Source organism: Streptopelia decaocto, assembly GCF_964273445.1.
Source record: "Streptopelia decaocto genome assembly, chromosome: 2".
Taxonomy (NCBI): domain Eukaryota; kingdom Metazoa; phylum Chordata; class Aves; order Columbiformes; family Columbidae; genus Streptopelia; species Streptopelia decaocto.
Genome location: NC_138655.1, coordinates 152,074,386 through 152,102,128, shown reverse-complemented (window position 1 = coordinate 152,102,128; position 27,743 = coordinate 152,074,386). Strand labels below are relative to the sequence as shown.

Genomic DNA, 27,743 nt, shown 5'->3' with positions numbered 1-27,743 from the left:
GGAGCTATGGAAGGAGCACTCTGTTGTGGCTGAGTCAATGAATCACACGCTGCTCTGGACCATGGTTGTGCAACGCCTCTGCTGGGAGGCAGAGCTCTTCGCTACAGCAGATGCATGCCTGAGAATAGAGATTCATCTCACTGATGTCCTGCACAGGACAGAAAATGTGCTGCTGTCTAAATAAACATTCTGTAAAATTTCTGCCATTTCTGATGGGTTTGTTTAGATGTATTGCACCTCTGATACATCCTTCAGTCCTGTGCGTTGCTTGCAGCAGAGACAGGTTGAGGAAGTAAACATGAGGGTAACCAAGCTGTGAAACAACCTGCCCCTGGAGTGATGCACCTGATCCCTTTCCAAGCTTGAGCTCTGCCTGGCTGCCGGCTGCATCCCAGCCAGCGCCGAGTGTGGAACTTTTCCCATGGTTTGATACTGTCAGACACCAGCATGCCACCTGTGCAGGAGATGTGAGTCCCAAGCATAGAGAAGGTCCCTGTGGTCCTTAGAGCCCAGAGAATGGTCCTCCCACTTTCTGTGGGGCCATGGCCATATCCGGATTCCTCTCTACCCCATGGTACAACCTGGCTGCAAGCGGGTGAGGGGTGAGCAGCTGGCTATGCATCCAGAGCTTCTGGTGGAGCCGTGTATCTTTGCTGCAGCCCAGGATTAGGCTGGGCTGACAGATACACAGGAACCTGCAGAGAACTATGTGGAACCAACTATCATGATTTAAAACCTCCTTTATATCCCGACAAGTTGCACTTGTATTAAATATCAAAATACTGTTTCCCCATCAGAGCAATAAGTCTGCACTCACGCAAGTTGTTTCACAGAAAGCAGCTCACAGCCTGGACGTGAGTAAAAATTATATCTCAATTTCATGTGTGAGGGCCCATTCGCAGGACTGAGTCTTCTGGCTCCCTGTCCTGAAAACCCTTTGGCACCTGTTGAACTTCCAGCCTGTGTCTGTCCCTCACCAAAGTTACTTGCAGAGCTGTGTGCTGCACTGCTTTGCCAACACAGAACGTGAACTAACAAATTAAGGTTTTAGTGACTAGTTAATTTTTATTTTCTAAAGCTAAGGGGAGAGAATTAAGACAGGTGAGGAAGGAAAGAAGAAGGAATACATGATAGAAAAAGAAAAGCTTCATCGTATGGCATTCAGTTGCATAAAATGTGGCATCTTTAAACTAGCCTCTCTGGAAATAAGGCATTTAAAAGGTCAGGTTAACTAAAACACAAGGATAATGTGGTCTTTTCTCACTGAGCTCACAATTCTATTTATGGAAGCTCTGATCTGAGGGGTAAGGAGATGCCAACTTTACCTTTGCTCTATTTCCACTGTCAGTGGCTTTGCCCAGCCATTTTCCACCATGATCATTTCTCATGGTTCCATCCCCCTCTGAATACGTCTCTTTGGTTGCATGATTTTTTTTAAATAAAGGTGAAATATTTTGACTCAGACATACTTTTTAGCAGGAAGCAGGTTCACTTCTGATTTTCAGACCTCCTTTCTCACCTTACCTAATAGGTTTTTACAGACCCAATTATGGTACATAATGATATTGTAGCCAGGAAGCATGAAAAGAAAGATAGCTCTTGCTTCACACTATGTTCAGGTTTGAAAAGAATTTGTATTGATTATGCACCACTGAATAAGAAAACTCAAGGAGTTATTTGTATTTATAATTCATATTGTCTTATTCCAGCTGTTTTTTCTTTCATAGTCAGAGAACTACAGACTTGTGAACATGAATGTGTGACCTTAGCATCTTAACTTAATCACCCTCACTAATACAGTGGCTAATTAAAAACATGACAACATAAAATAAACATTACTTGTTTGCCTTACTTTATGTCTGTGAAATTTTCTAGTCTGGGTTTTGGCCAAGAAGTAGTTTGCACTGATGTAGTTAAAAAATTGCAGTGATGCAAATGTAAAACTTCCAGAGATCAGGCACAAAGGATACATGCACAACATCAGGTGTGCGTGGTGGTGACGTGTCTGCATTTATGGTATGTTTCGCCCTAGGGACAGTGAAGGAAATCCATGGAAGTTTCCTTACACTCAAACAGATTTCTAGAGAACCTGATCCTGACACACCAGGAAATATCTCAGTTCTTCAGAGACCTCAGTGGGAGCTGCAGCAGGCCACAAGTCATCATGGCATGTAAATCAGAGGCAGCCTGAATTCACTGAGTGCCTCAGAAAGCCTGTGAGCCTGATGGACTTGTGTGATACCTGGCAGCCGCTGGGCAACGTGAAATTGCTTTATACTTTCAGGTATCTTTGAAACAGGAGGTCTTTCAAATGTGTCTTTTATGAGACCTCTGTGTAGCAGACATAAGATTACCTTTCTAATGGTGGCACATGTACTTCTATTGTGAAAATCAGACAAAGCAGGCAAATGACACCAAACTACATAAGATAAATACCGTAAGCAGCTGTAATAGAACAATCATAAGCAATTTTAGAAATGAAGAGCACTAAAAGAAAGGGGGTAAGTCAGAGGATGCACACAGGGAAAATGCAAAACTGTGGATCATTTTCAGTCCTGTTATCTCTCGTAATGTCTTTAGTCTTGAGTTTCCACAACACATTCTCTGCATTTGGAAAAAAAAAAAAAAATACAGTTCTCCTATGATGAAAGGTTGGAGAATAATAAAATTGTAAGGGGCGGGAGTTTAAAAAAAGGAGGAAGAAAAATATTACATTTTTTGGCAACAGTTTCTAATTTATTGTGTAAGATTTCTTAAGAAACCCCACCTCTGCACTATCTCCTCAGGTAACTTCATGCATTGATTTTTGCAGTTTCACAAGCAAGAGGAGACCTTGCAATCTTGTATTTGCTCCAGTATTTGAATGGGAGAGAGGAAAGCAGTTAAAGAAATATATTTATTTATGCACTATTCCTCAATCTTCTGTCTGCTCTTTCATGTTTTTCTCCTTTTGGTCATTATGCACAGTAGAGTTAACCTAGAGAGTCTGCCTCATCAAGAGCTTTACAGAACTATAATGCATCACTAATAATGACACTGCCTATGCCTCTGGGTCATAAGGGCTCTGCAGAACTAGCCATCCGATACTCCATGCTACATTTGAAGAGATAATATTGTTCCTGTTGAAGGTTATTCTGCTGCCAAGCCACCTTCCAGGGAGGACAGGAATGGAGAGATGGTAGGTGGCATCTTCATTTTGGCTGGCATCCTTAATATTGAATTACGAGGGGCAGTATATTATTGAAAAGCTATGATACTGAAAGAAAGAATTCGCAATCTCTGTAGTAGAGCAAACTTCTGATTTAACTGATATCTCTGACACAGAAAGTTTCTGTTTTTAGAAATGTTTAGTAAACACTAGATTGTTAACAATGCATTTTCAACAATACAGGCAGGACTTAATTTTTATTTTTCTGCATTTCGATATCTAGCCCCTGTTTGACCTGCTTATGTAGAGCACATTTTTTGCTGTCTATCTACACCACATCAACTGCAGAGGTTAGAAGGATTGACCTCCATAATTCCTGGCATACTTGAAAGTGAAACATTTGAAATCAGAAGCAATAGGTAAGAACCCAGGAGCCAGAGCCATGGTACCTTTGTCCAAGGTCAGCAACTACAGCAAATGCAATGTAGGGCAGTCTCCTCTTGCGAGCAAGATGGCATTTTCATAACCTTATTGCATCCTCAAAGGAGGATTAGGAACTCTTCTGCTGGGATTTTTAGGTTTGTACTCTTGACTTTAGAATAATAAACTTGTGGCTAGCAACAGAAATCACTCCTTCCTCTCTTAAATGAAAAAACACAGGTATGTATTTGTAAACCTTCACAAAAGTAGCCTACTGAAAGGAAACTTGCCATGATCTCTCCATTGCTGCTGAACCCTCCCTGCCAGCTCACAGGGTTCTGGCTGTTTAAAACAATGTAATTAGACTTTACTGATGTGTAACACATCAGAGTGAAGGGAAACATTATCTGTGAAAAAAAGTACAGGACTTTGCTTAAAATGAAGATGGAAAATTTGTGAAAGGTGATTGCCATTGCCTTCAGCTGACCCAGAAGGAAGATACTCAACTTTGCCCACCTTATTATCTGAAATAATTATGAAATAAAGGCATATCTAGTACAGTTCTTGCCAATTAGGGAAATTATTCAGATGACCTAATGACCTGACTTAGATGATACTGACTCCGATGCTCTCTGTCCAAGTTAGCAAATAAGGGCACGCAACAAAAAACATGGGCAGCCCATAGCAGAAACAGATCTAAGTACAAGATTTCCTGAATCAGAACCAGACTATGGCTTAGCTTTGCATGGGAGAAATGGGAGCATGGGAGAAATCCAAACAATGGCAACAGACACAGTTTTGAAAACAAAACCAGGGAATTTGGTTCCGTGTGGAGCTGCCTGGGGCTCAGACTGCTGGAAGGGGACATTCACTGACCTCTGAGAGGCAGGGTCCCTGCTGTATCTCACACTGTGCCATCAAAAGCTCTGGTGCCTTATGCTGCCTAAGGAGGAATTTGACCAAACCGCTCATAACTGAACATGTTTAAATACACTGACTGAGGGGCTGGGATTCATCCTACAAGACTGCTGCAGTGGCTGAAATCCATTTGTTGGGGACCATAACCACCAGCTGCCTCTGCAGGCACTGGGGAGAGGTATACACCTGCAGAAGGGTGCCTCACTGAGGTTGTGCGTATGGCAGCATTGCACAGTGAGATCCCCAGGAATCACAGGTCCTGCTTGAGTTACACTCCAGATTTTCAAGTATGTGTGTCTGGTGATAGCCTACCTTGAGGCCATGGCATAATGTGGATGGAACAATCAAAGACCAGGGACTCGGAGAGGTCTGTAGCATCATGAAAGGCAGGCAGGCAGTGAACAGGGAATGATTATTCATTGTTTCATGCAATCCAAGTGCTAGAGACTGCAGGCTTGAAGCAATAAAAGGTATACTTTTTGACAATACACTAAATCACTGAACAACCTGTTCCTGGCTGTTGTTGAGATCAGAAGTATCAGTGGGCTCTGAAGAGGACTAGACAGGTCTGTCAACATCTAAGAAATATGATGACTCAGGTACAAAATCTAGCTGAGTAAATTTCTTGCTGGATGCTAGAAAGATACACCAAGGGGAAGATCACCATTTAAATTTCCTTCTTCTCAATGCATCACTAACAGCATATATTGAAGACAGTGTACAGAACCAAGCTTACAATTTCTAATACTGTCTGACATTTCTTACATTCTCAGCTAACTTTGACTTCTGGGAATGAATAAGGTGGGCCTCTTCTCACATGTTCAAAATAAGGTGTTCATCAGAGACTGATGGTTAATTTATCCAAATTGTGATTCCAAAGGTGACTAGTGCCTTCGATACATTTTTCTAGTGTTAGTTCATGGATCATAAATCACAATAATAGTGTCTATATGCTAATGACCAGTTGAAAATGCACATGTGGTTAACCTGGCATGGATCTCAACCATCCTCTGCTACCAGTGGTGAGCAACTGCTTTCATTTGCGTCGCTCATCTTTCTTGGGTTTTGTTTATCTCTCTGTTATTTTTTCATTTTCTTTGCAATTTGTGATTATTGGTATTAATATTATTAGTATTATTATACTATTTCAATTATCAAACTGTTTTTATCTCAAACCACAAGTTTTCTCACTTTTGCTGATGCAATTCTCTTCCCCCATCCTGCTGGGTGGGGGTAGTGAGCAAGCAGCTGTGTGGTGTTTAGTTGCTGGCTGGGGTTAAACCACAGCCCCTTGGTAAAAGAGGCCTAAAGGAATGTGAAACGGGATTTGAATTGGTTTTAGCTAGTGGGACTCTGTCTGTCGATACAGGACAGTCTGAGGAGGTGCACTCTCACAGGATACTCAGTGATCATAAAACTAGAAGAATAAGCAAGCCACTTCTCTGCCTTGCTAGCATTCTCCTAGGCTGCTGTTAAATGGTTAACACAGAGAAAGTTCTTCTGCTTGTTCAAAGCAAATCACTGAAGTTCTTTAAAATGACAAATTACTACAGAGGTAGAGGTGTGCCATAGAAATTAGTGGGATTTATACCACTATACTAGAAGCAAACACTGAAATATAGCTGATTTTTTTTTTTTTTTTTTTTTTTTTTATCTAATAGTAACACCTAAAAACATGTTGTCTATGCCAAGAAAAAAATTGCTATCTTTATTACTGGAGTGTATGTTTGACCCAAGAGAGAGCTAGGCAGGATGTCCTCGAAAACAGTGAAATTTGCTATTTCTCTTTCAGAAAACACAGCTTACCCAGTCCATGTGAGCTATTTTAAAGCCAGCACAGACATGAAGCAGCCTTGGCATTACAGCAGCAATAAGAAAATGGTGTTACAGTGTTTGGCTTGTACAAACTTCCTACATTACCTAAAAATAACTAAGTAGCACATTTGGGAAACATTACCCAGGAGGTGCCTGCACAAGCTCATCATGTGCATAATATGTTTCCTGTGTGTACTTCTCACATCTCTTCCTGAAAATGTAGCCTCCCTGGGACCAATTTTGAATGATTTTCAGGATTATTTTTTTTTTGGCTTTGCTAACATATGTAAAAACCTGCCGGTCTCTGTGCATCACAATGATGTGATATTCATGTGATACCCAGCAGCAGAAAATAGAGGGATGTGCTCCTTCAACAGCTATTCCCCTGGTGCCGCACCATGATCAAACCAAGGCAGATTAGTAACAACAGCAAAAAAACCCCCAAACAACAATATCCCTCCTACCCACTGACTCTAATAGGGCAACAAGACCGTGCATGTCTGGCTGGAAAAGAAACCCATCTGGTAGGTGATACTAAAACTCACGGGGTTGCTCATTTGGTTTGGAATGCTTCCCTCCCTTTTTTTTAATGATTCAAGATGCATTACAGTAAGCAGGGCTGAATAACACATAATAATTGCTTCTAGGTGAAAAATGGGAGAGCTTCCTGAGGATTATTCAGTTCTAATTGCACACTCCCAGATTTCTTGGTGTTTTGAAGATTTTACAACTCCTTCAAACCCAGCACTACTTTCCTCTGGCTCTGCAGTCACAATAGAGGGAGTATCAGTGACTTTGCTCAGGTGCAAGGGCCCAAGAGAATCCAGTAATCCAATAGCTAGTTTTTGGGTTGCATCTAGTTCATTTAAGCCTAGTTAATAATCTTTTCTCAATTGACCTTTTTTTCTTTTTTCTTCCCCCCCCCTCCAGGTCATATCACAAAAGTAATAGAGAAAACAGTTTTTCAAGTAGAAGGCTTGTTCCTGCAGTCTTACTTTTGCAAAAGTCCTTTTGTAACCAAGGAAATATAAACTGAGTGGTAGACACTTCACCAAAATATCCTGTCTTTTAGGGAGTGAGAGAAAAGCAAGTGAGCAAAATAGGTAAAATAAACAGGAAAGGAATAACTGCTCCACAGTCCCACAAACCTTTCCTTTTTGTAAGAGGTTTTTCCTTTCTTTTGTGGTACACTATTTACAGCCCCCCTCACTAGGGTCTGTGCAGGGGAAAGTGGGAAGGTGAGCTGAGATTAACCCCTCCTTCACTGGAGACTGGAAAATGTGTCTGCACTCAGCATCAGGGAATTTTGCATTTTACATTAGGACTGGCCTTATGGCCAGCCAATATTTGAAAATCCACCTCCTTTTCACAATTGTCCCTACACTGCAGAGCTTTTATCTTTAAACGTTATTATTCATCTGCCTGTAAAGAAAAGAGGCTGCTTACTTAAATTGTCTTCATCCTCCATGGTGGTTGTACCAGGACTCAGGTACTTGAAGGGTGCTATGAAGGTTGACAGTATGCTTACTTTTTCTAGAAGAAAACAGAAAAAAAGAAATATACGTAATCAGTATTTTGTCAGTGCATTCTGAACTACTCTACACTTTTTGTCCAGTGAAAACATCTTGGCAAATTAATTTCCTTTTGTTTTTTCTTGACTGTATAGCCCGACCAAAATTCACAGTACTGCAATGCATTTATTTTACCTGGCATGTACAAATACCAGAAACACATCCCTCCTGGTTTCTGCCTCATGTAGTGATCCTTGGCTGTGCTTCCCAGCAATGGTGCCTGAGCACTGCAGAGCTGGGAATGTGGGAGACTTGAGCTGGTCCAGCTGGGAATGGGGGAGGCTGTCAGCTGTGGGAGAAGGGACATGAGAACTGCTCTAACAGATGAGACCATCATCTCACCTCCTCTTGTTTCCTCTCCCTGACAGAGGCTGAACTAGAAGTCTCAGAGAAAGCTCAAGTGTTGATGGTACAAGAGACTGCAATGTATTCTAATCCTAGAAATTGTTTTTGCAAAACCTTTATTGTATGCACAGGAATCTATTATCTAAACAATATGTATCCTACATGAAAACCTTCTTATTCACATTAATATAACAGAATCGTAGAATTGTTTTGGTTGGAAAAGACCTTTAATATATTTGAGTCCAACCATTAATCTAACACTGCCAAGTCCATCTCTAAACCATATCTCTAAGAACCTCATCTACATGTCTTTCAAGCATCTCCAGGGATGGTGACTCCACCACTTCCCTGGGCAGCCTATTCCAATGCCTGACAACCCTTTCTGTGAAGAATTTTTTCCTAATATCCAATCTGAACCTTCCCTGGTGCAACTTGAGGCCATTTCATCTTGTCCTATCAGTTGCTACTTGGGAGAAGAGACCAACCCCCTCCATGCTGCAACCTCCTTTCAGGCAGTTGTAGAGAGTGAGAAGGTCTCCCCTCAGCTTCCTTTATTTTGAGTGCACTTTCTTCTACTTGTTGTTTCTGTTTGTCCTGCAGACAGTAAATGACACAGACATTTACTTCCAGTGATATGATCAACTTCTGCATTAGATACCAGGGCAGTTTCAGCAAAATGGGAACTGATACTGATTTCTATATTTGTCTCAGGATTTATTTATAGAGAAAAGCTGCTGATAACACAAACACCAGAAATGGGGATATATTGCTTTATTTAGTTTGTTAACTACTTTATTCAGTTTGCCATTTAGTTTGTTTAGGCTCAACTCCTCCTGACAAACTATAAGTACTTTGCTGGGGAGCAGGATTACCAGAGTGTCTACTTTAGGTAGCAGAAGAAACAGAAATACATCTTACAAAGGTGATTCAGATTCATAGCTTTGAAGGACTTTGTTGCTTTCCTAAAGTACTACTCTGTTTAGAAAGCCTCAGTTAGGTGAAATGCTCTGAATCCTGCACTTTGTGGACAATGCTGGGCTTTCATCCTGTGGTAGAGGCATTAAAACCAAACCAAGAATGTCTTCTTTCAGGTGGCACAGGAAAAATTATTTCCATGGTGACTTTCTTTCTCTGAATTTCCCGAAACTACCTGGCTGCTAATCTACCACTGGTCTGACAGGCATTTCAGCCGAAGAGCAACTATACATCTTCAGCAGCACATTTGTCGGCTTTTCAGATTGGTTCTTCCTACATTTGCAAATAATCCTGGCTCTTGTTAAAGACCATTATCAGAATCTATCAAAAATGACTGCAGATGTTTGCCCTTAGCTAGGTAAAACTACAGCTCAATTCTATTATGAGAAATTGTGGTAAAAGCTGATGGCTTTTTGTTAAGTAAATATAATAAGCAGAATAAAAGACTGCCTGAAGAAAACCTTTTTCTGTCCAGAAACCTTTCAGCCCAGACCAACACGTAATTAGAGTATAAATTAACCTTCTTCAATTGCGATTTCATTAAGGGATTGTAGTTATGTCACAAACCAGGAGAATGAAGCTACTTCTGAATGCTTTAACCAAAAGATTTTTTCTCAAGCGAATACTTTGACACATTTTGCTAAGGTGTTGTTCACTGAGAAATGTGTTATCTCTGTATGACACTATCATTGGGTTCTGATCAGGATAAAGGCTGTTATTCACTCCTGACTTTGTCAACTAATTTCTTTGGTTGATGCGAAAAAAAGCGTAGGCTTTTGGGACTGAATCCAAAGGCTACATTTGGAAAGGGGAATGCTTCAGATGATAGACGTAGGATCAGGGCAGCCCTTGGCTTCAGCACCAGCAATGACTGTTGTGTCTGGATATTGAGATGCAGGGAGCTGAGATGTGCTCTGCCTGTGCCTGACACTGATGGCTGTCAGACCTTCACAACTAACCCTCAAAACTTAAAGCTTCTTCACTGAGAAAATGTATTTATCTCTTGTAGAGAGTGAAACCATTAACCAAGCAATGAAGACACATGCTTTCCTGCTGAGGTCGCTAATGCCTACTCCTACCACCAATCAAAAAGTAAACCCATGTAGTTTTATGCTACACTATTATTAGGTAAAGGAATATTCTATGATATATCTTTCAGCTCAACCCATTTTGCAACTGGCCATATTTACAGTGTGGATTTAAAATTTGTCAAATTGTTTCTCCTTTTGCCTTAGTGGACCCTTAAGCTATGTTAAGCTTTCATTGTTACTGTTTCCCACCTGTCCCCAAAGACTCATGCCTTTGCTTTGTGTGGCCGAGAAATGGGATGGCTTGTAAAATTTACTGCACTCTTAGAGCAGCAATGGACGGATTCGTGTCAACCAAACTCAGGCAGGCCCCAGTAACAGGACATCCTTCAATCAATACAGACAATAAACATTAGAATTGAATATATAAATCCATTGGTTGAGCAACGGAAGATTTAACATGCGTCTGGAAGGAGGAGAAGGGCAATGTTTCAAGTGAGCAATATAAGAAGAGAAGAGCTGTAGTGTGCATGTAGCACAGATGAATTATTGAGTCTATGGAGGAGGGGAAGATAACAAGATAATTAAATGTAGGTGTTTGCAGAGAAATAATCTTTCTAGGTATAAAACTTATTGGTATGATTGTGTACTTCCGTCTTTTGCATGTTATGGCCTAATACCATATATGTACCATAGGACACTAATTCAGCTTTATTGTCAATGGTGAAATTCAGAGTTATTTTTGTTTACCATTTCAGAACAAGATTAGGAGAGTTGTGTATTCATACATTATGGTCCCTGTATATTTTAATGTCCATCACAATTAGTCTTATTTCCAACAGCTTGATGAAATCTTATGAATAAGAATAAAGGACACGGCTGTATACAAAAAAGCCATACAATTTATCAGAGAAATACCTTTTAAGCTTCCTTTTTTGGTCTCACTCTCTTCTCCTACTATGATTTTTTTTTTCCCCCAAAAACAATCAATGTCAGGTAGCCCAAAATCAGAGTGGCTATTTTTTACTTTACACTTGTAAATGTTATCTGTATTTATCTGAGGAAATTATTTTTCAAGGCTATGAGAGAGAGTCTAAGAGGAGAAAACAAGGCATTTCAAAAACTGTTTTCTCCAGAAAGACAGAGTACATAACCCTATATTTATGAGAACCAATACAAGGAGCTATTATTGCTTGCATTACGATTGTACCACAAGCCTCTGATGGCACGAAGGAGCGATTTCATGAGGGCCTATGCAGACACAAAAGAAGCTGTATTTACAATGGAAATTGAGAGACAAAGAGCAGGTATACTGGGATTTATTTCTAGCCACCCTGGAACACTACTGCAAGACAATAGCATCATATTTTCTTGTGTATCCACTATAAAAAAAAAAACCCTTCCAAGTGATGTCAAATGGAACTCTGCTTCAGCAGTCTAAGCACAAAAATCACAATTTCTCCTGATGAGAAGACCATTATAGTAAGAAACCTCACCCTCCTCTGTTTTGAATGGAAAAGGATTTGAATCCATGCTTCTAAGTCTATATTTTCCAACAACAGCAAGTCATGAAAAATAATCATTAACACTGTTTTGACAGTAGCCATATAAATCATTTAAACAAATTAAAAAAAAAAATCAGCCAAGATATGTTTTGCATGAAAATCAGAAGATGATTTAGTTCAAATGATTCAGCAAAGCCTGGCATATAAGGCAGCCACATTTCCACTAAAATCTGCTCTTTTTGTGAAGTTGCTCTTGCCCTGTGGGTGCAGTCAGAAGACTGCTCATGGGTCCCGTAAATACACTTTTATTGTGAAGACAAGAGTACACATACACAGCTATAAACAGCATTTGTGCCCTTCATGCCTATCAGTATTTAAACGGCATCAGACAATACGGCTTGATCATCAGACATACTGAAGTTCTTTCACTCTCAATCACCTGAATAAAAGCAATGGGAATGGCAGGAGCTCAACACTTTTAAAAATCAGGCCTTATACATGTTGGACAAATTGTTTAGCTTTGAGAACAGCAGACTGAGTGGGGTCATAACAACAGTCTTCAAATACATAAAAAGCTGCTGCATAGAAGAAAGAAGCAAACTGTATTCCATGTGCATTAACTCAACTAGAAGTAATGGACTTAAATTACACCATGGAAAATTCACATTGGACATTAAAAAAACCCCTTCCTAACAGTAAGAATAGTGCAGTACTGGAACAGGTTGTCTAGTGGGGAGGCTGAGGAGGCTGTTGTTGCTGAAGGGCTGTAGGAACAGTTGGCATCTGCAGGGTGTTGTGCCTGTCCTTGGGCCCATCCTTTCCAGTCTCTCCGATCCCTGTGGAAAGCACTAGAAAAGCTTGTCCTGGCCATGAGATCATGCAGCAGGTTCTAGCTCAAACTTTGAAAAGTGAGTATTTTTTACTAATATTAGCTAATCTCTGAGCAGAAGCTTGTGGCATGCTCTTTTGCTTGGCAGCTAATGAGCACTATTAATAATTGTTTTTTTAAAATGCAACTTCTGAAAACAAGAAGGATTAGACAGATGGCTACCAATGGTTTGCCAGATCAGTGTTAGCAATGTTTTACTGAATTAATTTCATTCTCATATTCTAATTGATTACCATAAGCTACTTTACTTGTCAGCGGTTTCTTTAATAGTATTATTTCAAAACCACAATGCAGTCCTAAGTAATTTGTTTGGTTTGCATGGTATGAAATTACTCAAGAAGGGTCAGTTGTGATGCAATAGTGTCAAGTCAGTGCAACACCTCTTGAAAAAGCTCTATTTTTATTTATCTAAACCAGTACTTGCAGCTATTCAAATAGTTACATTTTTACAGTTATGTTAGCCTTAATTTTTTGAAAGGGGGAGGGAAGAGAGACTGCATATCAGGAGATGATTCTCTGTCTTCCTTCTCATATCTTAGTCAGCTCAGGCTTGGGCTGACAATGATTGACAGGATGAGGGAATTCTTTACTCAAAAGAAAAATATGGCAAATTTGTGGGGAAAATAGCAATATCTTTAAACCACAGCACTTACTGAGAAAGGTTCACAGCCTTCTAAATTATGGCTTGTACAGCCACCATGCTGCATCATTGAGTTTAAGCAGCCAGTTTCCAGATAGGGATTTACTTGCTTGGTGTCAGAATCAACCTTTGCAGCTGAATTCGAGAACCAGCCATTGAGCCGTGATTTACTGAGTATGCAGGGCTGCAGCATCATCACCCAAATGCTTTTTGCCTCCCAGACAAGCTGGAAGGCTTTATGTGATGCTCTTTTATCCCCACTCTGACAAAGCTGTAATGGGGCGCCTCTGAATGACCACCATGGTATCAGTGGGGCTGGGAGGATGGTCTCTGTCTATCCCCTCTAGCTGTGGTGTTTAAGTGAGAAGCGTGGCTGCCCTAAACACCTTCAGAGGGCTCATGTTTCTCTACAGACAAAATAGTGGCTTTGACATGACTGTGTGCCTGGTGCAGGAGCTCCAGTTTGGTGTCTTGCATTGCACAGGATAAATTCAAGCCTGCATATATTTGCAAGGCACTATTAACACCTGCTCATTCCTCCTCGGTTTGCATTTTGTTCTCTCACTCCTACACTGGGGGGCCTGAAGGTGAAGACTCACTGGCATCATGAGCTCTTGAAAGCCATCAGTCAACACAACTGGAGCAGCATATCTAACTGAGCAGCCCAAGGACGGAAAAAGAGCCTGGGTACCGGAGGATACTGAGGATTTAAAATATGTGGGACTGTTCCTGTCTATAGATAAGCTGCTTAGCACCCTTGAGATTGTATCCTCTGAGGTGGACAGTTACTAAAGATCTGCTTTTTATAATTGGTTTTCAATCCAAGGCATTTGCAGTGATATCCCACCCCAGCCCCCATGGGAATTGTAAGCAAAGCTTTTCTTGGAGGCAGCAAAGGAACATACTGAGAGAAAAAAACCTCTGGTTAAATCAGGTTTTTGCCTGGAAGATTTTCCTTAAAAGCAGGAAGACAAGGGAATATCCAGATTAATTAATTTAGGATTTTTAAAAAAAGTAAATGTTCAGCATTACTTCTGTTTTTTTTTTTCTTTGCTTCAGCAGGGACCTGAAATGAAGATACGAAATACCAGAACACATTTTTGTTGTCTAATATCCAAAGGAAGACAAAACAGGAAAACATTTGGATAGTCAGTGTTTCAGGAAAAGTGTTTTCAGCTGCACGAGACAGGTTGTGCTTTGAGTTAGAGCTGTGAACCCAGGGCCATGAAGTCTCCCTCTGAAACAGGGCAATGAGCTGTTCAGCACCCAGGCACAAAAGCACCTGCCCCAGTGCCTTGCATGGAAGTCAGCTGTGGCCTGCCAAGTGCAGAGGTCTGCTGTAACTAGATCTACTTGTTGCCTTCATCACTTATTTATCTAGTTCTTTGGGCAGAGAATATCTTTCTGCACTATTCTTCTATACTTAGCAAAATGAGATCTTTGTCCAAGACAAGAGGTCTGAAATTGACTCTGTACACCAATGCATGTCTATCTGGACTTCTGTAAGGCCTTTGACACGGTCTGCCACAACATCCCTCTCTCTGAATTGGAGGGATATGAATTTGATGCGTCGACTGTTCAGTGGATGAGGAACTGGCTGGATGCTCACATCCAGAGGTTAGTGGTCAACTGCTCAACGTTCAGATGGAGATCAATGGCAAGTACTGTACCTCAGGGATCCTTACTGGGACCAGTACTATTTAATATCTTCATCAATGACATAGACAGTTGGATCGAGTGTACTCTCAGCAAGTTTGCAAATGACACCAAGCTGAGTGGTACAGTTGAGACATCCAAGGGGTGCAATGCCACCCAGAGGGACCTGGACAAGCTCAAAAAGTGGGCGCATGCGAACCTCTTGAGGTTCAACGAGACCTAGTGCAAGGTTCTACAGATGGGTTGATGCAGCCCCTGATATCAGTACAGACTGGGGGATGAAGGGATTGAGAGTGGCCCTGGGGAGAAGGACTTGAGGGTACTGGTGGATGAAAAGCTGGATATGAGCCAGCAATGTGTGCTTGCAAATCAGAAGGCAAATCCTATCTTGGGTTGCATCAAAAGTAGCATGCCCAGGAGGTCAAAAGAGGTGATTCTGCCCCTCTACTCTGCTCTGTTGAGACCCCACCTGGAGTCCTGTGTGCGGCTCTGGAGCTTTTAGTACAGAAAAAGACACAAACATGTTAGGGAGGGTCCAGAGGAGGCCACAAGAATGATCACAGGGATGGAACACCTCTCCTATGAAGAAAAGCTGAGAGAGCTGGAGTCATTCAGCCTGGAGAAGAGGAAGGCTCCAGGGAGACCTTATTGCAGCATTTCAGTGCTTAAAAGGAACCTATGAGAAAGATGGGGACAAACTTTTTCAAAGGGCCTGTTGCAATAGGACAAGGGGTGATGGTTTTAAATTAAAAGACGGCAGATTCAGACTAGATATAAGGAAGAAATTTTTTACACTGAGCGTGGTGAAACACTGGCTCAGGTTGCCCAGAGAGGTGGTTGGTGCCTCATCCCTGGAGGCATCCCAGGCCAGGCGGGACAGGGCTCTGAGCAACCTGATCTGGTTGAAGATGTCCCTGCTCATGGGAGGGGTGTTGGACTAAGTGGCCTTTAAAGGTCCATTCCAACATAAATTGTTCTATGATTCCCTTATTCTAAATGATGTTATATTAAATAGCAATAACAGTTTATGGTATTATGATACTGAAGAGAACGCTGAATGTGAAACATCAGGTAGCACAGGGGGCTAACAACTGGACTAATCCTTTTACCTCTGTGCAACTTGTTCTGGCTGTTTACTGACCCTAATCTGCTACCCTTGGAAAGAGTTTGGGGAAGTGATGTGAAATGTTTTGCCAGTGACAACCCAATCCCTAACATGCAGTGGCAGGTTCATGCCCTGTGCTCTGGCCACTCTGCAGCCCTGTATCCCACCAGAGCCTCTGCACACAGACACGCTCATTCACTTTGAGGTCAAAATAACTTTTATCACTTTGGAAGCAGAAAGCACGAGCAATAAAGCCATGTACGTGATTTGTATGGATCCATCTAATATCATTTGAGATACAGGATATTTCCTCTGAGATATGTTTAATTGATCACATAATGGGCCTTAGCCAGTGTAAGCAGCATTTTGGACATTATTTCTTTCCACAGTGGCACGTCCTGCAGTTCTCTTCTCCTCTTTTCCCACAATAGAGGTAGTGGATTTTAGGTGCATTTTCACCATACGAATGTAAATAGGTGTTTGAGTAGACAAATCTCAGGGGTTGTACTTCAGTGCTCCATAACAGCCCCCTCCAAGCTCTTACCGTGAAACACCATTTACAGAATAAAACACGTTGTGTTGTGAAATATTAGTTTCTTATTACTTCTAGTAAAAAGTAAAGTCAGTAAAAACGCAAGGTGGTTGATGAATTTCTTTATAAGAAAGGCAATGTGTCTGTGTGTTGTTCGCTATTAGATTTCACAGAAATCAATCTGAAATCTAATTCAGACCAGGAAAATTAAATATAAAACTATTTAATTTTGTTTCAGAGTGTTTTTCTCTCTTGATGCCTTGCTTGAGGACACATAGAGATAAAAAGTCTTGAATTATCAGTTTATATGCATCTCTGTCTGCCTGTGGAGTGGACTATATTATGTATTTTCTAAGTGATCTGGCTGTGCCTTGGAGATGACAGTGTAAAGAACACGTCTTCGTAAACTTATTATGTTATTTGAACAGTAATATTGGAAATATTTTTATTTTGCATTCTATGAACTGTGGTAGCATTTTTCTCCCTCTTTTTTCCCCTCCTCTTTATTGGATGTTATCACTTTAGGAAACAGGAGAAGTACAAGAGAGAATGATTGCATAAGAAATATCAGTGCTCAGCTCTGTGTGCCTAAGTCTTGCAATGGTGACTGTAAAAAATGGCCAGTAGATTTATAAAGAACATAATAAATCTGCAAGTTTAACACTACCTATGACTATTTGATTGTATGCCAGCTGCATGTCGAACAGTATTATCCAAGAGAATCTGTCTATGCATTTAAGGCAAACCGAAGGGCTTCTTCAGTCACATGGGAAACTAGTTTGGCTGGTGTTAAGGTGAACAGGCTGATTTCTTATCAGGCTCTGTCTATATACAAGTCTGCACTACCTAAGGAGACTTAGCTAAGCTGGGTCAGAAAACTACTAAATGAAAATGCCCTATTTTGGTTTGCCCATCAGTAATTTAAACCTATTAATTGAACTATGACCATGTGAAACATGAGCGGTTTATGACGAAGTAAGAGCACTGAAGTTAGCAAAGGTATTTAAAAGGATACCTGGAACCAGCAGAGCTGAGGTCCAGGGAATCAAAGTAGCCACATATGCAGGCATTACTACCAACTGCATCTCAGGACTGTGCGTGCAGAAGATGCAAAGCTCTGTGCTGTCCTACCTGATTTCACAAGGTTTTACCACTTTCTGAAAACAGAAGTCCACTCGGGTACATAAAGTTTAAGGTGGGGCTGAGCTGTTAAAACCAAATTTCAGTTATCTGAACTTGGAGACTCCAAGTTCGGTCATTATCTAGGCAGCTTTGAGGGGCTTAACAACCCAAGGAGGGCCTCACTTCACCCTCTTAGAGGAGGCACCGGCATGGATTTGTACAGATAAATGCCTGCTGAGACAAGTACAATGAAACTCTCTCAGAAGGTGCCTGTTCATTTTACTGGGGACCCAGACTATTGATTTGGACTAAAAGACTAATTTGTAGATGTCCAAAATTAGTAGACGTGATTTCTACCCTACCTTGGGAATCTACCTTGCCACGAGGTCTTGAGCTGTGATCTGGTGGGTGTTATCGGTGGCTGGTGCTGGCTTACGTGGTGCAGAGGGAGAAGTCCTGCTTCCCTGAGCAATGTAGCCCCAGCAAGAAGGCTTTACTGTGGACAGATTTTCTTGATACTCTTTCAGTCTTTGATCTTCACATAGATTTGGGGAACAAACAGGATTGTCTGTTACTGAAGGAGGGATCAGGACTCCTTTATGCTCACAGAGCTCACACTGAGGGCACTTAAAGAACTGCAAACATTAGGAGTTATTACACTGGAGAACTATAAGAAGATGTTTGTATTGGTGAAGTGTAGATGAACAGGTATTTCTTTTATACTTTACAAGATGATGGTTTCACTGTATAATGTGTTGATCACCTAACATGGGCATAATGATGTGTTTCACCTCATGCAAACTGCTCTTTTAGTTGTTCTAAGATATCATTCCCCAGCCTGCAGTAATGCCTACAAATGCATATACAGATACAGCTGCTCATCTCCTCTTCATAAGCCATGAAGAGACCAATATGAAAGCTGAGGACAGGCACTGCCAGTGAGCCTGTGAGCATTCCCCTTTGAGCTGCAACCCCCTCCTTTTCCAAACGGAATACCTGCTTAAACATTAGGAAATGAATGGCCTGTATCAGAAAGGTCCAGCCAGCAATTAGTGGTGAAAGGCTTTGTTTAATCTGCTCTCTGTTCATCAACTGTAAGCCAGCCAAGTATGACCCCTCTCTCTTGTACTTCCATAATAATGCATATTTAACCTGAATCCTGCCCTGATTTATCCTTTATAACATGAGGCAGTCTTGTGTTAGCCAATCTGTCTGTGGGCAGAACGTTAAAGGCACTACTATTACAATTTAGGAATGCTTTTGCTGAGATACGTGTTCTTACTGAGAGCAAACAATTAACTCCAAGTGATGTAAGAGGCCTGAGATTTACAGGGCTTTCTCAGACAAGATGCTACTGACAGAAGTCAGGTCTGCTAATTGAGCCAGTTATTCAAGTATTTAGACACTTAAGTTCCCATTTTACCTTGTGGGAGCTGAGACAACTAAAAGGAGTTAAGGGCTGCCCTGGGGCTGTCCCAGGTGTGGCTGGTATTATGGTACCATTTACTACAAAGCAAATACCCCAATTTCGCCTGTTAAAGAATGAACTTTAATATTTATTAAGCTTTCCATCACAGCCTGCAACGAGTCTGAAAGCTGCAGGTTCATCATTGCTACTTTTTTAGTATTTTCTTTTTACCTTTTCAGTCTTTATTCAATCACAAGACAAATGGCTTCGAATCTATCCCTCAATTAAGACTGGTGACAAAGGAAAAGTTGGCTGAAGCTTTATAAAGAAGGTGAAGTTTTCAGGGTGATGCAAAGGAAACTTGACACCTGACTCCCATCAACAATAATAATGGGGGCTATGCATCTAACTCCTCCTGCATTGTGCTGACATTGTACCCTTGAATGTTAGTACAGTCCAATAATTCTCCAAAGATGAGGCAGCTTATTTTCTCTGCCATTGCTGCTTTGCTGGCATTTTTATGGCATTCCCAGAAGTACTACCTGTCAGAGTTAGTACTTCCAAGGATGGCATTGCTTTGGGGTGACTGAGGATTGATGTAATTAAAGAGAAGGCAGTCTACTGCTTGCCTGTGGGTATTTTATATCAAGCATTTCACTGCACAGCTACAATTGATGATTTAAATGATGACAAATTTGGGTTGTTCTGTGTGTGCAACAGTGATTAGAACTGGGAGTTCAGGGATGTTAGTCCTGTATTTTAGGCTAAGAGAGTTCTGAGAATACTGCAGAAAGAGAGCTCTCTAGGAAAACTTCGACCTTCTCATGAGCAATTTCATAATATTACTGCAAACTCCCAGAGACTGGTCACAGAAAGGGTCAGAAGGTCAGAAAGGGTCTCAGTCACAGCTAGGGACAAGAATATCATTTGGGAATTATTTGGAAAGGAATAGAAAAAAAAATATAGTAACACATCATTGAATAAATCCATTGAGTGCAGTTGTTGTCTTAAGTGGGATTGTCCGACTAAATCTATGCAGGCTTTTGTACATATCCACATCTGGAGCAGTCACTGTAGGCTTTCTTTACAACCAGTGAAGACTTAGTCAATATATCCTGCAGCATTAGAGTACATTAATTTCATCCTAAAGGAAGTATGTATTGTCCTGTTCCGTGACTTGAATATGTTAAAAGCCATGTGAAATATCAGACATTTTATTATCTCAGTGTTTACCCCTTAATAAACTGGTGAAGTGGTAAAATCCAATAGCAAAGCTGCTCTTTAACACTGCAGGCAGAGTTTGATAAGGATGGTCTGGGAACATAAAACAGCTCTTTGTGGAGAAAGAAGAGGAATCTTATTCTTCTCTTCCTACTACCACATCCATAAACTCCAATTACATTTATAACTTTGCATTAAATTAAATATCTTCTTTTACACAAGCACTTAAAAAGTCTACTAAATATCCAATAACAGTTTTCTTTATTCCCTTGTTAGCAGCTGCCATGGTGGCAGGACTCACACAAGAACGAAAGTGATTTAGTGCATTGATTTGCAGTTGGCACAGCCCTCCGCTCTCAAACAGAACTGATTAGCTTTGCAGGAAAGTGCCATTTACTTTTTATCGCGTTTCTTTTCTGCTCATCTCCTTTCAGTGGCTGCCAAGAGGAACAGCAGAATTGTAACCTCCTGAGCAGGTTGCTTACTTTCTTCAGCTCCAAATTCTGCAATTTGGAGGACTAATTTGTCTGGATAGTGCTGCAGCATCAATACATATGCCAGGATAAGTGCTTTCAAACGTGAAAACAGGTCCCAGTAAGCTCTTTCAGGCTGTTTCTACACAAAATTAACCATGACAGGACAACTCAAGTCTCATCTAAACTAGATTTCTTTTTTTTCCACCATTTACTGGAAAAGCTAATAGGACACCAAGGCATAATGTCTAGCTGAGAAGATTTCTCCTGAATAAGTCACTTTTGCTTCACAGACTGACCCTAGGGCTTGCCTTCTAATACGTAACATTTGGAGGACTCTGTATACACTTCTGCACCTCTGATCTTCCATGTATTGAAGCTGCTGGAGAAATTCTTGATTCACCAGTTAAAAGTAAAGGTTTTCTGCAGCACAGAATGGCGAGCAGCTGCAGAAAAAAAAACAGTGGGAGTCATTGAATTAGCAATTATTTTCCCTTGAAGACCAATTCATGACAGAAGTTCAGTTTGCTTTGGATAAGACTCCATAATTTCACGGGTCAGATCCTCAGCTGGAGTGGGTCTGTGTGGCTTTATTGAAGTCCATGAACAGACACAGAGTCATAGCAGCTGAGGTCAGTGGAATAACAGTGTTTCAAACCAGTTCAAGATCTGACCCCATAAACTTGTCATAACTATTCGGTCTTGTTAGTCCTTCACAGCTCTCATGCAAACTGGTCAAAAATTCCCCAAAGTCAAAGCTTCTCAGGGGTGTTAGATATTTCCAACTCTGTTTTTACTGAGAAATAATAAGAAAAAAAATAGGAATGGGTGGGAGGCTGAAAACCATGGTTAAGAGCTATTTCTGGAAACAAAGATGAAAAGATAAAGAGGGGAGAGAGAATTTCCTTCCTACTTTCTAGCTGAAATTCACTCTTAATAATATTAATCCTTTTCAACTCTTTACAGTTAGCGGAGATGAAGAGGCTAATCTCTGCCTCTTCTACACTGGAGGCTCCATTAGTTCTACTAAATAGCTGGTGCATTACCAGAGAAAGAAGTACATACGCATTTACTTCCCTTCTCCTTTGATCTCAGTAAGAGACTGTAAGACAGCTCCCATGCTCTGTTCTTTCATTTTAAAATGCAAAAGCAATCTGAAACTTTCTTCCCTCTGGCACAGGAAATCATGGTGAGGAGAGGGCCCCTTTACTAGAAAATGTATAGCTCACACTCTTGAAATGTATCTAACTGCATTAGTCCTGTGAATTCAGTATCTTTTATTCCCTCTTATGAGCCATCTTCCCTCTTTCCACAACAACAAAGAAAATCCTCTTTTCTGGTAAAGCAGGAGTTATTTGAACTGCATTGATTCAAAAGACCACAGTATCTGCCATAGCTAATGAACTCCTAACAAACGAGGGATGTGCCGATTTGGCAACATGACTACAGTCCTCTCCTAAACCACCAGAAAGTAAAAGCTTCCTCTATACAGAACTTAAACTACAGCAGACATGGGTATACTCAATTTCAGTAAAACCTTCCTCTTTTGGTGCCATATACCATTCGTTTTGCCACTGGTGGCAAACTCTAATGGCAATGAGTTGAATTTTAGGATGACTCATGCTTCAAATTCCATTGATTACAAGGGCAAACTGTGTGGCTGGCTCAGATATAGATATATGTGGTCAGATGAAACCATATGAAATTATGTTTGTTCATTTGCAGACCTCTCACAGTTGTTTCAGTGAAATGTTCCCCTTGGTCTGCATATAGGTTCTCCTCCTGTGAAAACTCAGGCACAAGGTAGCAGAAGATGGGAAAACAATGGCACCAGCGGGTAGGCACAACATGGTGTCAGGAGGTGGCTGAGGCTCATATCTGCAGCTGGATGCTAGAGAAATATAGAGACACAAGGTTGTAGCCTCAAAGTGGAACCCGTAACCCGGCATTAGAGCCTAAGAGACTTACTTAGGTTTGGAGAGCACCAGATACCTTGAAAAGGGGCACACAGGTGACAGCTTTCTTAGTGAGGCTTTGATTCAAGTAGACAGTAATAAACACTGAAGATCAGAGTGCATTCTAAATCCCCTCCTTCTTCAGGGCTTGGGGAGCTTGCTTGGGGTACTGGGAGGGACCTCTTCTGTTTGGGACTTCTTCCTGAGGACTGACATCCAGGCCCTGTCTTTCAAATTGGGAGAAAATGGGAGCAGGGATCATGTCTTTTAAAAGATGGGGCAGCTGGGGGATGACAGTGAAGGGAGGGCCTTTTGCCCAGTGTGACATAGGTACCGACGGCGACGGAGGAGGCTGAAATGGGGTCCTGGGCTGTGGCAGGGTGTGTGTGGGGTCCTTTGGGACCTGGCAATCAGCAGACTTTTCATACAGTCTGGCTAACAGCACGTACAGTTCCACTCCTAAGTATATTTTAATGCTCTTCTACATACATTTGAACCTTTAAATTAGACCAGCAAGTCTTCAACATAAGAAGAATAATAATCAACATTTAATAGTAACCCAGGTCTTCCCCACTGCTGATTATGGCAGGCACTAATTCACCCAAAATACCAGTCCCTGCAGTAATCACACACTTAATGACCGACCTTGCTTGACTTCCAAGCCTACTGATTAAAATATGTGGGGTTCTGATAAGCAGCAAAGACCCTGTGAACTGCCACTCTGTGACTTGTCCCCTGACCACCTTACAGCAGACCCTGCAGCACAGGAACATGCCTAACCCCCCAATCAGCTCTGGGTCACCATCTGGAGCACAGCCCCTTCTCTGAGGGGTGACAGGGAACGGGCACCAAAGGAGCTGACAGTGTCCATGGGAAGCAAGCACCAGGACAAGGAAGAGCTGGAGCTGCCATGGAGCTCATCTGAGCAGCCCCCTGATGGGATCAGCCTGTAGCCTGATGTCCTGCAGGCTGGATTTTTGTTTTGCTGCCATATGTAAATGCCAGATCAGTAGAGCAAAATGATACGTGTACCCTCAGTTCTTCAGTACAAATACTGACTTGTTCAGTTTTGTAGCATTCTTGTTCAAACTCTGAATCCAGGACACTGCATTGTATTTGGAGTTATGGGGGTCACATCCGTAGTGCCATGGCTAAAGACCAAGACATCGCAACCGTATTTATTAACTTTTCCAAGGCATTTGATTGTCCAGGACCATTCAGAGTGTCCAGGAGCACTCGTGCTAAGAAAATTGATACACTTTGGCCTTGGCTGAGCTTCAGAATGGATTTGCTTCATGTTTGTTAACAAAAGAGAGAAAGAGAGAGAAAAGCAGAAAGAAAAGGTGGCAATTTGTCTCCACAAGTAGCCACACAGTAAATCTCCAGTGAACAGAGTTTTATGGGAGAAAGCTCGTTTCCACTATTCTACTTCCAGACTTTATAGATGGTTATCAGGATAAATGCAATTGTCTAATGTTCATGATTTAAATGCAAAAAATTCCATTGTTCATTTCCTCAGCCCTGAATGATAAAACTTCAGAGTTGCATTGTGACTTATGCCACTCCCACAAATGACTTAGGAGCCAAAACATGAACTTGTTCAATTCAAAAAGAAATGGAGAAAAACAAAGCCATATCTTTCCCCCAAAGGGAAAAGAAGAACATAAAGTGATGCTCCCTGTGGCCCTGATACTATAAGGTGGTTCAGGCTATAGATTGATGTTTGTGTCATTGATATGTGTAGAACCTGGGATCTGTCTAGCACGTATCTACTGCTGAAGGAGTGATTTGTACCTGATTTGCTCAGTGGTTTTAAGATTTTTTTTTCTGTTTGTGTTAGACACTGATTTTTCCAGATATACTTGTCAGTAGAATTTGCTCAAATGCACTTTGTAAATGTATTTCAGCCTATGCAAAACTATTTGTTTTGACTGTTCACTACTCATGCTGTGTCACCAGCCACCTAAGGCAAACTGCAGTTTTCCAGTGCTTTTGCAGATGACTGATCCCTGAAGTTCCCTGAACTGCTTTGCAAATCTCTACTGTAATCTGTTTCCAGTCACCCAATGAGGTTACCAAAAGCTATTTCTCAGGCACATAACAAGAATCACTATTTGTTGACTTTCAACAGATGTGCTTATTGTCCTGACAGAAATGAAAACAGTGATGGAGTGATTTACACATACATAAAATAAGCTAGAAAAGGAATACTCTCTTGACTCTTTTTAATGCAAACATATTTAAAACGTGAAACTCACTTCTAAAATATCTTTATAAGCTATATGAATGCTAGCTTGCAGAATTCTTCATAGAAAAATACAACAAAGTGTCTATTCTAATATTGATGCATATTAGGTTTTCGGCTGGCATATCTCTAATCAGGCTGCTGATGAAGATGTCTGGAGGTCTGGACTGCATGACTACATCCCTAGTTTGAATCCACTGGGTAAGTTATGGAAATACTCTTATGTCTTCTACCATGTAAAAAGAGATGTGATTTCTGTTCCTAATGAATGGGAGTGGACCTCCTTTCCCGGTGAATAAAAGCAGAGAGCCTCTCAAGACTCAACTATAACAAATCCCTTGACTGCCCAAGAGTCTCTTGCCTGGTCAACTTGATGCTGAGCACAGCAATGACTAAGGTTAAATGAGATGAACCCCACTCTGAATGTCTTGACTTGTAATGACTGCAAGTGCCAGGCTGTTAAAACAAGACTGCTGGATGAGTGCAGAAGTAACACTTCCTTCATTTGCAGAATCCCCTAGGGAACAAAGGTGTTGTATTTATGGATGGTTAGTGTGGCATTTAGGAATGATGTGCAGAAGAAATGTGACTGCTAATGACACATGTGTGGGCAGAGATGCAACAATGTTCAGAGTGCAACAGGACAGGGCTTCCAAATGTGCATCAGTCACGTAGCTCCATAAGTGAGGTCCCAGGCACCTCTTGGGGCCGTCTTTATTTCTGACAACCTTATTAGAAATGTATGTTATGGATCAGAATATTTTGCATTTTTTAATGTCCAGACTGGGGTCACACCCAGAGGCTTCCAGCCAACCTCTGACTCAGAGTGTGCATAACCCAAAATACCTTGTTATGACTCCTTGTGGTAACATCATTACAGTGGCATCATTAAAAGAAAATAAAGATATCTCATCTAAAATAGGTAGCATGTATTTTTAAGCAGAGAGGAAGGTCATTCAGCACTGTTATTTTGAGGACTGCTGACAAAGGCTTTTCTGTAACATTCTCATTTCAGTGCTACTATCTATAGCCCTTTGTGTAGATTTGTCCTTTCAACGTGCACTGTTGACAATGAAAAGATACTGTAAGCTGGTTTCAAGGTATGACTCAGAAAAAGCCAACGAAAGGATGCTCTGAAATTTTCAAAGCCATGCTGCATATCTTCAGTTTTAATGGATATGCATGCAAACTTCTACAGTTTGGAAAATCTCTTCCATAAGCTGCCTATCATCTACAAACAAGAGCAAAGGCAATCCAAAGGGATTTTAGCACACGACAAAGGTGATTATCAGCTCTTGTGGACACTTTTGGAGCTGTTATGGATGATGCACCAAGTTTGTAAATCATAGCTTTGAAACACCTAAACATGTACAGAAGCCACCTACTCCTGAAGAGTTTTTGGCATCCAGCTAAGATACTAATGTTTGAAATAGGGTTCACCATATTCAAGAGAAAATCTTTGTTTTGAAGAGTAAGGCTTGGCAGACTCACCGGTTTTTAAAGCCATTATTACTAGGCTGTGGAAGGGGAAACAAGGCCATGCAGAGGTGTTGGGAGGTAGATCTGGATGAATGGTGGCTTTATAAAGAGCAGGACAGAATATATGTTTAGGAAATCATCCCATTTTGACTTAGGATGCACAGCTATCCCTGATACTGTCTATAAGCCCATCAGAAGAATATGTCCTCTGAGCTTACAAGGATGATTTTCTTTTTGGAGACCTGCTCTAAAGTTTCATTCAAAGAGTAAAAATATCATAACTTCTCCCACAACAACTCAGAACCAGAAAGGTTCCTTCCATTCTTTCCTCTTTCTTACATGCTGCCCTGTCCTGACAGGCTGCTCAGCAGGACGATGAGATTTACTATTTGCTCCATGACACAAAAAAGGTATTAAAAGTCCTTATGTAAATAATTACATCAATTTTGCAATCAACCAGAAAACAAACCAATAAAAACAAATGCAATCAACACTGAATGTACTGATCTTGCCAATGCTCTGTATGATTAAAACAATTTCACCTTGAAACCTGGTGTTAATTACAATATGAAGCACCTATTGGTCTTAGCATTTAAATTTGTTTTTATGGATCTAGTTAGAACAGAGTTTTGTATGTGGAGTATTTTCCAGTCTTTTTGTTTATGATCCATTTAGCAATTATTTTACACAATTTATTTGCTGCATATTAGTTGTTCTTCTTTCAGTTACCACACCTGTATGACTTGGGAAATACCACAATGCATCTTACTTGGCAACAAAATTCTTAACAAGTCACTGAGACCAATGTACCAGCAAAAAAAAGTAAATCCCAAATCTGTATTTGCATTTAATGCATACAGTATTGAAGAGATCTGCTGCTGTTGTCACCTAGACAGTGAGAGGACAGAATTTTTAGAACAGTTCTCAAACCAGCATTTTGAATTTCCCACCTTCACTTAGGGTCTCATTTTACAGGAGAAGTCTAAGAATATCCTGAAAAAGCATTGATAATTTTCTGGAAATCTATTTGCATAAACCAGAAAGGAGGCACCAAAACTTATACACAAACTCCACAGCTTTGCCATTAATTTTAACACAGAAAATGGATCTCAACTTGAAACTTTAGGAAAATGCAGGTCTTATTTTAAGCTTTAGCCCTTTCACATTTAATCAAGTAATTCAGGCTTCTTAGTCAAAGTACAGTCTGATTCTAGGACCAGTCTGATTCCTCATTAGATTTAAGTCTTGTGACTTGGGCCTAGCTTTAATTTAAATACTGAAGACTTATTCAGT

General features: G+C 40.9%; 1 protein-coding gene across 1 annotated transcript in view; it reads right to left on the bottom strand.

The window, feature by feature from the left end:
* Positions 1-27,743, bottom strand: part of ADARB2 (adenosine deaminase RNA specific B2 (inactive)) — a gene marked incomplete at its 3' end in the record, with an annotated part of 313,548 nt that overhangs the window by 104,699 nt on the left and 181,106 nt on the right. The window contains exon 2 of the mRNA XM_082045835.1: positions 7,748-7,834. Coding sequence (XP_081901961.1) covers positions 7,748-7,834 — 87 coding nt within the window. The remainder of the gene's footprint in view (positions 1-7,747; positions 7,835-27,743) is intronic.